This window comes from Arachis stenosperma, chromosome 3 (genome assembly GCF_014773155.1).
Source record: "Arachis stenosperma cultivar V10309 chromosome 3, arast.V10309.gnm1.PFL2, whole genome shotgun sequence".
In the NCBI taxonomy this organism is placed as follows: Eukaryota; Viridiplantae; Streptophyta; class Magnoliopsida; order Fabales; family Fabaceae; genus Arachis; species Arachis stenosperma.
Window position 1 is genome coordinate 165,987,597 of NC_080379.1, and position 14,051 is coordinate 166,001,647.

The 14,051-nt window shown below is 32.0% G+C and overlaps 2 protein-coding genes across 2 annotated transcripts; both read left to right on the forward strand.

Moving 5' to 3' along the window:
- Positions 1-437: 437 nt before the first annotated feature.
- On the forward strand, positions 438-4,832 carry LOC130966837 (uncharacterized). The gene is made up of 14 exons (XM_057891659.1): positions 438-586; positions 1,002-1,161; positions 1,289-1,546; positions 1,681-1,855; positions 2,341-2,402; positions 2,526-2,689; positions 2,834-2,931; positions 3,075-3,133; positions 3,237-3,371; positions 3,467-3,720; positions 3,816-3,975; positions 4,127-4,202; positions 4,268-4,318; positions 4,425-4,832. The coding sequence occupies exons 1-14, from the start codon at positions 522-524 to the stop codon at positions 4,640-4,642; spliced, it is 1,935 nt and encodes a 644-aa protein (XP_057747642.1). The 5' UTR covers positions 438-521; the 3' UTR covers positions 4,643-4,832.
- A 5,252-nt stretch (positions 4,833-10,084) lies between these two features.
- Positions 10,085-11,135, forward strand: LOC130967589 (60S acidic ribosomal protein P3-1-like). The gene is made up of 2 exons (XM_057892517.1): positions 10,085-10,475; positions 10,782-11,135. Exons 1-2 carry the CDS (start codon positions 10,278-10,280, stop codon positions 10,941-10,943), a joined length of 360 nt encoding a protein of 119 aa, XP_057748500.1. The 5' UTR covers positions 10,085-10,277; the 3' UTR covers positions 10,944-11,135.
- Positions 11,136-14,051: the final 2,916 nt, after the last annotated feature.

Genomic DNA, 14,051 nt, shown 5'->3' on the forward strand with positions numbered 1-14,051 from the left:
TTGAACTTTTAAAGTTTTTATAATGCCACAAATCTAATCCTCATCCAAATTGGACTCTCATAATTCATTTTTCTCTTCTTTCCTTAATAAAAATCTGACCGCTTGATTTATTTAATAATAATAATAAAAAATTAACTCCATATTCAAGAGAAATATCAATCCTTCTAATAATTATGCATTATATACCCATTCTTTCTATATCAGAAAAAAAAAATTAGTCATTTTTATAATCTTCTATAATCTTTTTACTCTTATTAGCATTGATGAATTTGATTTGCACTTATCTTAAATACTTAATATGTTGGTAATTGATATTTGAATTCTCCAATTCTCTCATTATCTTGTGCTGTTGTTCTTTTGTGTTGTGTGTTTGTGTGGTTGACAACTCAACTAGGCCTCATTATTATATTTTACCTGATATTCCTATTTCATTATTCACTAGTGTACAATAAAGTTGGAGATTTTATTAGTATTTAACCGTGTGGGAACTCTTGTTTGGTGGAACAGCAGTACCAGCAATCATGAACTGTTTCCTAGTGTCACTCGTCTCTCTCTGCCCGCTCCTCCTTGCTCTCTGTGCTCAGAGGTATATAACCATGGAATCTTCTTTGTCTTCTTTTTCTCTTGCTATTCTTTAGTTGATTCTGAGTTTTACTTGTTTGGTTCTTGATGCTACATTTTGGACATTGGAAACATAAGCCTGAGTTCCATTTTCTTTCTTTTTTTTTTCAAGTGTTTTTTGCTCTTTCTGAACATTGCCATTTCCTGCACTGGGGCTGGTTCACATTGGTTTCTGGATCTGTGCCCAGGATTCAGATCAAGTTAGAGTATAGCAATGACACTTCATTGTTCATTCAACTTATACCAACTGAATTCACTTAATGTTAGTTTGGATGTAGAATTTATTAATCTGAAAAGAATGGTAACTATATCAGATTGAAGCTTATGTTGTTCAATCATATCCAAGGTGCAACATAATGTTTCTGAATGTGTGATTTCAGTGTGTCATCTCGAAATGTGTCTGAAACTCACCTACAGCAAGCTAGCTTCCCACCAAGAGGTTGGAATTCATATGATTCCTTTGGCTGGACAGTTTCTGAAGAAGAATTCTTACAGAATGCTGGAATAGTTTCTCGGAGCCTCAAAGCTCATGGATACAAGGTATGGATACTGCAAGGACCTATTTAACTGATCTTATTCATAATTTGAACATGTTAGTTGTTAGCCATATTACTAGTACTTTCAGTGGATATAGACTTACTTCTTTAATTTATCGCAATCCTTGTAGTATGTTGTTGTGGATTACCTCTGGTATAGGAAGAATGTCCAAGGTGCTTATTCGGATTCTCTTGGATTTGATGTGATTGATGAGTGGGGGAGGATGATCCCTGACCCCGGAAGGTGGCCTTCGTCCACAGGTGGGAAGGGATTCAGTGAAGTAGCCAATAAAGTACATAACATGGGTTTGATGTTCGGAATTCATGTTATGAGAGGGATAAGCACACAAGCAGTCAATGCAAACACCCCTATCCTAGACACAACAAAGGTATTGCTTTGTATTTCTGCGAAAACTTGAAGATATCTTTATTTTGCTATAAAAAATACTACATTACAAGCAGAATATGGGGCTACTTTACATCATAGTCTAAATTTTCTTGCTGTTTCTTTCCTCTTGCTTAGGGGGGTGCTTATCAAGAGTCTGGTCGAGTATGGCATGCAAAAGACATAGCATTGCCGGGAAGGGCTTGTGCATGGATGCCTCATGGTTTCATGAGTGTGAATACACAGTTGGGGGCTGGGAGAGCCTTTTTGAGATCCCTTTATGAGCAGTATGCTGCATGGGGTGTTGATTTTGGTACTTAGACTACTTTTCATATCCTGCTTACTAAGATCTAATTACCACAACATGCATTCATAGACAACAATCACTATTATTTTAAATAATTTATAATTTGCAACACTATCTTCACCTTAGTTTGCATAAGAGAAGAAATAGTACCTTTTTTCCCCCTTAAAACTTAGGAATGTAGAGGCAGTAATTGTATTTTACTAATTACCAATTAGCAATGCAAGTTGAGATGAAATCCACACATATACTTCCTTGGGCAACACTCCAAACTTAGTTGACAGCTTTGTTTCTTTTCAATTCCTTCTATACTTTTACAAATAAGTGTAGCCGTCACGAATTGAATGATTATTTATTCACATATTAATTCTTGCTCATACTTAAAATAATTGTGAAAAAAAGGCGATATATGTTGCATTATTTATTTTAGCTTCTGAGCATTTTTTACCTATGCTCTGGCTGCAATTTTGATAGATTTTCTGATTTCCTTGCAGTGAAACATGATTGTGTGTTTGGTGCTGACTTGGATTTAAATGAAATAACCTATGTATCAGGGGTATAAGAAGTTTCCGCTCCACACTTACTGTGCTTTCTTCCTCCCACTCTCATATCAACTCTGAGATTTCGAATATTTTGACAAAGATTTGTTGGCAAACTTACATATGACCCGTCATGCCAGGTTCTCCAGGAGCTTAACCGTCCCATTGTATATTCTCTATCTCCTGGAACTAGTGTGACACCAGCATTGGCCAAGGATGTCAGTGGGCTAGTAAACATGTATCGTATAACAGGAGATGACTGGGATAACTGGGGTGATGTCAAATCTCATTTTGATATATCAAGGTGATTAAGGTTTTAGCATTTATTTCTGTTCAATATATATTTGTTTTGGTATTCAGAAAGTTTTGCAATTATGCAGCTTCTCTTACTGGGTTCTGTTAGCCATCACCGTATTATGTAACTCGAGTTCACTGAATTTTGAATCAGGGATTTAGCTGCAGCTAGTATGATAGGAGCAAAAGGTTTAAATGGGAATTCATGGCCTGATTTGGACATGCTACCATTTGGATGGCTAACTGATCCAGGTAACAGTACTAGGCTGCTACTTTCTCTGTCCAGAATGAATATGATGACCCTCATACTGTGAATGAATTGCCAAGAGATTTCTGTATTCAAGGCTTATGGGAATATGAATTAAAAATTTACTTCCCCCTCTATTTTCTTGTAGGTTCCAATCAAGGTCCACACAGGTTTAGTAAACTCAATCTAGAAGAGAAGAGGACACAGGTTTATATAAAACTAAAATGGACAACTGAATTACTTCATATAAATTCATAGACCTATTTAATGTGTATTCATAGATTATAATGAATGTATTCTTCTCTCACAGATGACATTGTGGTCCATGGCCAAGTCGCCTCTCATGTATGGTGGAGATCTGCGGAAAATTGATATTGTCACATATAGTCTTATCACGAATCCTATCCTGCTGGAAATTAATTCTTTCAGCTCAAGTAACAGGGAGGCATGTGAGCCATCTTAGTTCTATCTTGCATTAATAGGCATGTTTGGCATAATAAGAGCTTATAATGATTCATATGCCTTTTATTCCAATAACAGTTTCCTGATGTCACAAGTTCTGAGAACTTGAATCATAAAGACCATCATCTTAGAGTGAAGAAAAGAAGATCTAAGAGAGGAGGGAAACCATCATATACACATGCATTACGTCTCACTGGCTGCAGTGAAACAAAGGCAATGGGTTGGTCTGTTGAAAGTCTCAACGAAGATCTTGAAAGAATCTGTTGGAAAAGAAGTTTAGAAAACCAGCTTCCTCCTTTCTGTGTACACAAGAGAGAATTTCAGTTCAAATTGTAATCATACTTTATCCTTCTCTGTTCCATATACTACTTATTCTATTATTTGTTTTTCGTCATTGACAATATAGCTTGTTACATTACCGATACAGAGATGGCGAGAGCACGCATCAAGAGGACTATCGGGGTAAACATCATTTGGTTGCAACCAACGAAATGAAATTCTGCTTGGATGCTTCCCCAAAACAAAAGCTTACTTCTAAGGAGTTCAAGAGTGGTACATTTTCTCCTTGCAGATGGGATGCAAATCAGGTATGCTTCACTCCATATTTCACATACAAGATTTGCATGTGGCCCTTAATCTCTAGAAATAAGTATAGAAGCCTGCATTGGCCCAATTTGTATTTTGTTGATTGATATATGTAGATTCTATTGAAAGCTGATCTATCCAGTGTTCCAACAGATGTGGAAGCTGAATCCAAATGGGACCATGGTAAACAGTTACTCCGGTCTGTGTGCAATAGCAGAATCTGCCAAAGGTAAAACTGTAAAATTATAAACAATTCTCAATTGGATACCACTTTCTAATTGGTCATTCATGCAGATGGTATTAGTCCTGGTGGGATTCGCTCTTGGATTGCAAAAGGAAGAAGAGGTGAATTGCCAACCAACACTTTTAGATGAATCTCAATAATCAATATATCTATCATTCAAGCATTATTTAATAGAGTCTTAATTCCTTACTTTATATACGTGTTTAGGTGAAGTGTATGTTGCTTTCTTCAATTTAAGTGAACAAAAGACAGTGATAAGTACAAAGACATCGTCTCTGGGTAATGCTTTTGCTGATAGAACAAGCATCACTTCCTGCCATGGCAAGGAAGTTTGGAGTGGAAAGCAAGTCATAACAACTCAGGGAACTTTATCAGCTGAAGTGGGACTTCACGGATGTGCCTTATTTGTTCTCAATTGCCACTAGTTTGGAAAAAGAACCCTACCCTCCACCCCCTAGAATTTCAAAGAACCACGTCATGAGTTTAGATCTCAATTGTTTCATTTACTAATAAATTTTATTTAACCAATATAATATCATAAACTCAATTAGCTTTTATATACTCATCTCTATATTTATTTTTAAATTCATTTTTTAAATAATATTAAAATATTAACATGTTTAATATTATATTATTATATAAAATATTAGTAATGACTTAGATCGTTATATTTTAGTAATTATATTGTATATTTTAGATTTTTTTTAAATATATATTATATCTAAATTATTTTTATGTAATGAAAATTATAATAAAAAAGAATAATTTAAAAATTCATCTAAATTTTGGTCTCATGTTAAAATTTTTGGATTTGTCCTTAAACCAACCTCCACCCCCCCAATATTGAGAAATATCTTTGGTAAGCATTATTTTTTGTTCTATTTATATCATATGAATGATAATAATGCAGTGCAATGAGTTACTATATTGGATGGTATCTTGTAAGACAAAAATTGTAGGTAATATGTATGGTAGTTGTATTATTCGGTGAAAAATGAGTTACTTTTTTTTCCCCTTTTTGCGAGACTTTATAATGCTAGATGCCTCTTATTTAAAATAGGTTTAATTACTCTCTTAGTCCCTATAGTTTCATTAAAAACTTTTAATTAAGTCTTTATACTTTTTTTTTCTTTTTAATTAGGTCTCTGCACTAAATTTTTTTTTCAATTAAGTCCCTCTTAATAGTAATTGGCTTAATTTTATAGGGATCCAACTTAAAAAAATAATTAGTATAGAGAACTAAATAAAAGGAAAAAAAGTATAGAGACCCAATTAAAAAAAAATTTAGTGCAAGGACTCAATTAAAAAAAAGTATAGGAACCTAATTGAAAATTTCACGAAACTATAGGGACTAACAGAATAATTAAACCTTTAAAATACTGCCATAATAGGAACCAACAAAGTCATTTTTATACATGAGATGTTCCACTACAATTTTCTTTTAATACCCTAGTGGCCTAGTCTTCCCTTATTTTTAATCTTACATTGCATAAAGGGATCACAATAAAACGGATAGGGGTGGTTTTTTTAAAGGTTAACCAAGATTTTGATCCCTATGGTTTAACTAAAAGTTTTCTGCGTTTGAATTAGTCCAGAAGATTCAATTTGATTTTAAAGTTGTCCTTTTTTAAAATATTGCGCAATATTACCCTCTCACAGAAACACGCTTTTTTTCATTCTTTCCACAGATCTACTATTTTTGTACACACTATAAAAAAGAGATGAAGCAAAACACTCTCAGACAATCTTAGATTCAAACATCATCAACCAATAAAAAACACTCCTCCAACAGATCCAAACATTCTCACATCCAACTGAACGCCTCTCACAATGAAGTAAAACAAATGGAAAGACAGAAAATGATTATTGGATACAGAGTTAAGATGGAAACAAAATGGAAGATCGGACCAAAACAAGGATAAGCGCGGTGCTGCCGACGAGTTTGGAAGCTCCGAGGGGTTTTTCGGAAATCAGGGGCACAACAACCGCAGTAGCAGCAGCATGAGACAGGTTAGAACAGAGGGATGCAGGACCAAAACAACGCGCGACAGCGATAACAAGACGCCTCCGTCAATGGAATTCATGCTGCAGTGGCAAGTGGAGTCCCAGCACCCTTATCATTACTAGGAAGAGGCGGGGTGGTAGAGGAAGAGGGGCAGCTGCCGTGGCAAAGGAGAAGAGAAGGACAATGGAGGAATCAGTGGACAAGGCCACTCTTCAAAACATGATCAAGAATTGTGTGTCTGCTGCTAGATCCAAGGAAAGCAAATAATACTTACCCCTTTTTCAAAATTTTTTTAATAAAATTTTATTTTTTTATATATTTTTATTTGATATTTGTAAAATGGAAATTCTTATGTTAAATGAGAATCTCACTATTGGGGTTTTAAAAGTTGAGTTAAAAAAATATAAATTAAATTAAAATTAAGATTTTTCTTCTCTTTTATTTTATGTTTAGCCTTTGTCTGACTTATTGAGTAAGTTGGATGACTGTAGGTTGAAAAAAAAAATCTCAACTTTTATTTTATTTTATTTTTTATGCTACAATCAGCCAATTTAATCAATACAGGCTAAGTGTATGTTTCTATTTCTTCCAACTTAACTATTAATGTCCTTTAATAGTGAGATTTTCAAGAAGAATGCTTACCACATAAGAATTTTTATTTTTTAAATATCAAATAAAAATATATAAAAATAAAATTTTATTAAAAAATTCTTTGAAAAAAAGGGTAAGTACCTGTTTGCATTTTCTGAATCTAGCAGCAGATTCACGATTCTTGATCATGCGTTTTTGCTTCGGCCTTGTCCATTAGTTTTTCTACCACCCTTCTCTTCCTCTTTGCCACCGTAGCTGTCACTCCTCCTTCACCATCACTGCTTCCTCCCCTGATGATAGCGAGGGTGTTGGAACTCCACTTGCCACTGCAACATAAATTCCATTGGCAAAAGGCTTAAGCCGCGAAGGAGGACGAGCCTTCAACAGCGGACACCTGCAGGAACTAATGAGGAACAGGATGATGATTATAAAAAGGAGCAACAGCGGTGATATCGTCATCAGTGACGACAGCGTTTTTGAGAGGAAAGCCTCAAGGATAGAGAAAGAAGCGGAGGGTCATCACGAAAAGAAACAGCAAGCAGTTAAAATGAGGGCTTAGTTCTCAAATTTTATGAGGCAATTTTAAAATATCAAAAGATTTGTATCTTTTACTATAATTCTTAATAAATTATAAATAAATTAAATATAAACCATTAGATCGTTTATCAATCTAATCAATGTTTTAAATTTTATCGTGCATCAGATAAGCTCAGAATGTTTCGGTTTATTTTAGACCGTTCCATTAAATTATGTCTTGTGTATATAATAACTCTTTGATAAGTAGTAAATTTTTAAATGTCTTATGATGAACTAATGGTTAACTTATTAGAATTGAAAGATAATGTAAGAAATAAAAAAAATAAAAAATTTCTTATAGTGTTTCTTAAAATGAAAATACTAATCACCTTTAATTAGAATAGAAGGCAAAAAAAATGAAATAAAATAAAATCATGTTATTTTGGTTGTGTATTCTAGCAAGGAGCCGAAATAGTGAAACTGAAATCTAAAGACATTAGTTTTGTTTTTGTTCCCCTTACAAAATCATCCCATTGTGTGCAATAAGCCCAAATATAAATGAAGGGTAATGCTACTGTGCTGAAAGACAAATTTTTCTTTATGTGCTGAAGAAGCGTGGCACTAGTGTAAAAGTGACGCGTGTTAGCATTGTCTCTATTTTGGGAGACAATTTCTGTGTCAAAACAGAATGAATAGACATCAACATTATAAATATTAATTACATTAGATTAATTTACTTTTAACAATAATAATTTATTTGTTAGGCTTTATTAGTTTTTGTAAAGGTTTAGCTTTAAATTTGTTATGAATATTATCTAGCAGCTAAAAATTGATCCATGAAATAATAAATTAAAATAATAATAATAACAACAATAATATCATTATATAATAATAATAATAATAATAATAATTATTATTATTATTATTATTATTATTATTATTATTATTATTATATAAAAAATGATCTTAGTTCTTATAATTTTTTATTTTGGATTTAATAAAATATAAAAAATTATCTATTTTTTATTAATTTACTTTGTTGAATATTATTGTAGCAGTAAGTTATATTTTTATGCTTTATATTATAAATAAATATGCTATAAAATAATATAAATAAATTATTCTAATAACTTTGTTATATGTATTTAAAATATATTTTTAAATAAAATATATAAAATATAATTATTTTAATAAAGTTACTTAATATGTTATAATTTTAATATCATAAGAAAAATAAATAAAGTTTAAAATAATTTACTTTCATGCATGTACTATAATATGTAAAGATTTTTTAGTTATTATAAATATTAAAATATTTTTATATGATAATAGGTGTGAAAATTAAGAGAAAAATATTTAAAAAGAGAAAAAAAAGTTTAAATTTTAAAAATTTGGAAATTCATTTAATCAAAAAATGATTGAAAATAATGTTTATCTCAATTTAAGGATTATTACTTGCTTTTGAGTTTAATAATTTAATTATTTATCTAATATAATTACTTAGCTTATTCTATTCTTTAAATAAAATTATATAATATATAATAATTTTAAATACTTTAAATTGTTAACTTTGTTCAAAAAAATTATGCTTGCTCTATTTTAAATTCGTCCCTGCTTCAAAAGAAAAACATTATTCAAAAATAATGAATAATGTTATTTTTACTCTATTTTTTTTTATTTTTGAGTTTTATTTTTTTTAAAATTAGATGAAAATATATTGAACAATTAAATTTTTTTCTGGAATATTTTGGTTTTGTTAAATATATATATTTTTTAATACGTTTCATCTAATTTAACAAAACCAAAATTTTTCAGCATAAATTTTAATTATCTAATAGACTTTCATTTACTAATTTCATGAAAAAATATAAACTCAAAAATAAAAAATATAATAAAAATAATACTAGCAATTAATTTTGAATATTTTTTTAAAATTAAAAATATCTTTATTTTTTATTATTATACAAGTTAAATATGAATATACATATATAAATTTTGGCAAAAAAAGAAAAATTTGGGTGGTGATATTCTAACTTTTTTTGTTATTAGGCATTATTATTATTATTATTATTATTATTATTATTATTATTATTATAGAAGGATTTTATTGTTGTTATTATTATTATTATTTTAATTTATTATTTCATGGACCAATTTTTAGCTCTAGATAATATTCATAACAAATTTAAAGCTAAACCTTTACAAAAACTAATAAAGCCTAACAAATAAATTATTATTGTTAAAAGTAAATTAATCTAATGTAATTAATATTTATAATGTTGATGTCTATTCATTCTGTTTTGACACAGAAATTGTCTCCCAAGTAGAGGCAATGCTAACACGCGTCACTTTTACACTAGTGCCACGCTTCTTCAGCACATGAAGAAAAATTTGTCTTTCAGCACAGTAGCATTACCCATAAATGAAACGGAAACATTTGTTTTATTTGTTACAGAAACCTGACGGATTTAGGTTTTAAATTTACGGATTTGTTGCTAAACTTGTAATTTTAGTTTTTGACTCGTGCCAAGCTCTTTTGTGTATGTGCAAAAAATTCTTGTGTGCTCTACACAACAAAGCACACTTGGCCAATGACCCCAAAAAAGAAAAGGAAAAAAAATACTGAATTGGGCACAAAATAATCTGCGTTTTTTACTTTTATTCTTTAAAGCTAATTATTGGGTCAAATACCAAAAAAAAAGGAGCTAATTATTGGGTCTGACTCGATTGGTTAATTTATCAATCGGATTTGAGGAACAAATTTAGGGTTAGCAATGGAAGAAGAAGCTCTTGAGGGACGAAATGGTCTTTTCAGGTAAAACCGGAATGAGGGTTCCAAAATCCGATAAATAAACCATGTATTCAAGTGAGAGTGCCGTTCACTGGGAACATCTCCAATTAGGGTTTTGATTATTTCGAACACACAGAGAAGCCATCCGCCATCAGCCATGGGAGTATTCACATTCGTTCTCCGCAAATCCGGCGCCGAGTGGATTGCGAAGCAGCACTCCGGCGACATCGAGGACTCCGCCTCCTCCACCTACGACCTCCAACGCAAGCTCGTCAATGCCGCTCGCGCCGCTGATTCCTCCGGCGCCGTTCAGTCCTCTTTCTCTTTCGTTTCTCCCTCCTCTGCTGTCTTCCAGGTATACACCTTCATCCGAAGCGAAAAGCTAGGGTTTATATTTGTGTTCCTTTCAATCTTAGAATTATAATGCAGTGACTTTATGTGATGTTGCTAATTTATTTTAGGTTAACATTATACTTGATGATTAATGTGCATGTCATTTGTTAGATCCTACTCATATATTTACATATATTACACTCTAGTATGCTTGATCTTTAATTCTTTGGTTATATAGTGTGGTTTTCATTCTCTTTTGAGAGTTGTGTTGACTAATAGAGTGTGATGCTTTTGTGAAATTCTTGGTACCTGTGTTGTTTCTCTTCAGGTGGTTGTGGGTGGTGCAGTCTTCGTTGGAGGTGGTGCTGCTGCTGCTGCTCCTGCTGGTGGTGCTGCCACAGAGAGCGCTGCCGCCCCTGCTGCCGAGAAGAAAGAAGAGAAGGTCGAGGAAGAGGAAGATGAAGATTTTGGAATGTCACTCTTTGATTAAAGAATTCTCGTTTTACCTGAATTTAGCTCACAAAAAGGTCTTTAATCTTCAATGCTATTAATTGTGTTATCGTAGTACCATTTTTTGTGTATTTGGCTTGCAACAGATTTTATACTCTTCGATCAAATATTTTTGCTGTGATCCCAACAATTTTGTTGTGCTTTATTAATGTTCTTTTCTCAAAATGATTAACTGTGCTTTTTACCATTGCGCCCTGGAAACTTGAAATTTTGCGATTCGTGCTGATGCCTTCTACATTTTAGTATTCTCCTGAACTATATTGATGTGATTTCCCTAAGAAAAATATGTCTTAAGAGTGAATAGATAAAAATACACACGAAAAGAGCGTAGAGAAGACAAAAGTACATCTTAAAAGTAGGGCTGGCAATATATACCTTACCTGCGGGTATCCAACCCGGTCCAACCCTCGGATAGGTAGGCCAACCAACCCATTGCAGGTAGCGTAGAGCTCGGTCCGGGTATGTTTGCGGGTAGGGTAGGATACGGGTTTAGGGTGTACCCTACCCTACCCTACCCTACCCTACCCGCAACCCCATATATAACAAATATTTTATAAAAATTAAGTATATAGTGAAGGAGGTGAGAGTTAAACCTACCTCTCTCATGTAATGATTTGCAATAAGTGAGAAACTACTAAACTAGTTAGTTAATTTAATAATTTAAAGCATTAGTTTTTATTTTTTATTTTATTAATATGTATGAAATTTGGAAAGATTGAATTTTATATTTGCTTTGAAAAAAAAATTAAAATTTCTGCTGATAGAATAGGGTAGGGTTTAGAATTTTAGGGTGCGAGTAGGGTTAGGGTTGAAAGATTCTCAACCCGCGGGTAGGTAGGGTAGAATTTTAAAGAAATTTTCAACCCGCGGGTAGAGTTAAGATAGAATCCAAATCCTATCATATCCTACCCATTGCCAGCCCTATCTAAAAGATTAGAAAATAGTCCAATACACCAACTGGAAATATAATATTTTTGAGCTGTCAGCATAGTGATTCGAGGGATTACAAAGTCTAATACACCACTCGAAGGGCAGTTTTGACTTGTGGAAATAATATTTAGGGTATGTCGTACTATTTATAATCATTTGAGTGTGTACTTTTGTCTATTATATACTCTTTCAGTCTTTTGTATGTATTTTTGTTCATTTGCATATCATCATTGAACAATCACTGTAAGAATTGATTGTTTTTTAAGATCTCTAGACAATAGAAAATACTTGCTCTTTACTACATTCATTATTCAGAAGTATGTTTATAAAATTTGATAGTTTATATTATTCTCTTTTCTTGATATGACCCTCCAGGTATTTTGTTTTACGTGGCAAATGTATTTGCCAATATGATTGAAAATAAACAAAAAGGAAGAATGTAGTACGGATCTTCGTAAAATATATAATTAAGTTAGCGTGTGATGTAATGGAGTAATGTTTGGTTGACATCAATCAAACTTTTTCACAAATTGCCACTCACTATTAATGTGGGTGACTTTTTTTTATGCTCCGTATTATTTTCAATGGTGTATGTCACCAAATGGTTGAAGGCAAAGTGATTGGATGTATATTTTCACCAAGAGAGCCCAGCCTGAGGAAAGAAGGGAGATATTTGAAAGTTTGAAGGGTCGCCAACTGTCCATTGCCATGAAATTTTTATGACCACTCTCCTTTGTATCACCTGCCTCACTGATGATAATCTTTTTGCCAAATCAAGTAACTTGAATACAACCAGATCAGATTCAGAAGGTTATGGTTCAAGTGACTAAAGGAAGTTTCAGTAGATTTGCTGAGTGGCGACTACTTCGCTCTCTATTACCTCTCATTCGCCTTGATGCCCTGTTTTTGGGTAAGAACAATTGCAGAATCTAACAAAATTACAAAAGCAATCTGACGTATTGGTCGGTTTGTCACCTTGCTTTCTTTTCATAAAACTCGACCTGATTCCACCCCAAGAATATTCCCAACGAATATGCTATTGATTTCTTGCAAGCTGGATTTCAAGTTTTCAACCAATTTGGGTTGAATCATCACATACGCTAAGACGAGGAGAGAAAAGGGGAAGGAACGGGGGTGGTGGGGGAGGTATGTGAAGTTTTCAAACAAATAATAATGTCCAGTATAATCAATGCCTAATAAGTTATTAAGCAAGAAATTTATTTTAAAGCATATCCAAAGCCCAGTGCTAGTGTAACCTTTCTCACATTAAAGTATTGTCCTTTTTTTTTCTACAAGAATTTACATTACTGTAACTTTTTTGTGGAGTACTTGAGAATCTCCTGGTGAATGTTATGATCTTGTTGTTGAGGCATTACGTTGGAATTAGTTGAGAGGCTTTGCAACCAATCCTCAGCAGGTAAATATTGTGACAGGTAATAAACTATAATTGAGTACTATTAGCAAACTGGAAAATCATAGGTTTGATGGTGAGTACTAATCATTTGCTAATTAAAGAGACCGCAAGTTTGGTGACCAATAATAACGGAGCAAAGTTTTTTCGACATAACAGAGGCAATGAACCAGATAGTTTAGATTTATAAAAATGTTATATGTAAAAAAAATTAATCACTAAATTAATTATTATTTATTTATATATAAATATAAATATTATTTAACTCATTGTTAATATGTTATTTCTTATACTTTAACATGTATTGATATACATATATCATGATTGTTAACTTTAAATTCATCCACTTCAAGACCAAACTTACAATTTTTTTGGGAGAAGGAGGGTGTTTTTAAAGTAAAAATTGTCAGTAATTTAACATTAGAAGGGAGCCAATAATTAATTATATGAAAAAAGGTTTGAATTGTCTCACCATTCTTTTCTCATATTGTTACTGTAACAATGTTTACACCCACCTTTTTTTCTCTTATTATAAGTGTTGGTTGTTGGCCTTTTTTTTATAATCAAATTAGCATTTCCCAAAATAGACTTACTTTGAAATTATTTCTCTGTGAAATATATTATTTATCTATATATTCATCAATTAAATTATATGTACAAAAAAAAATCAACTAATAAATTAACTATTTGTATAAAATATATATTAAAATATAAAATACATATTAAAAATAAATTAAATAATATATA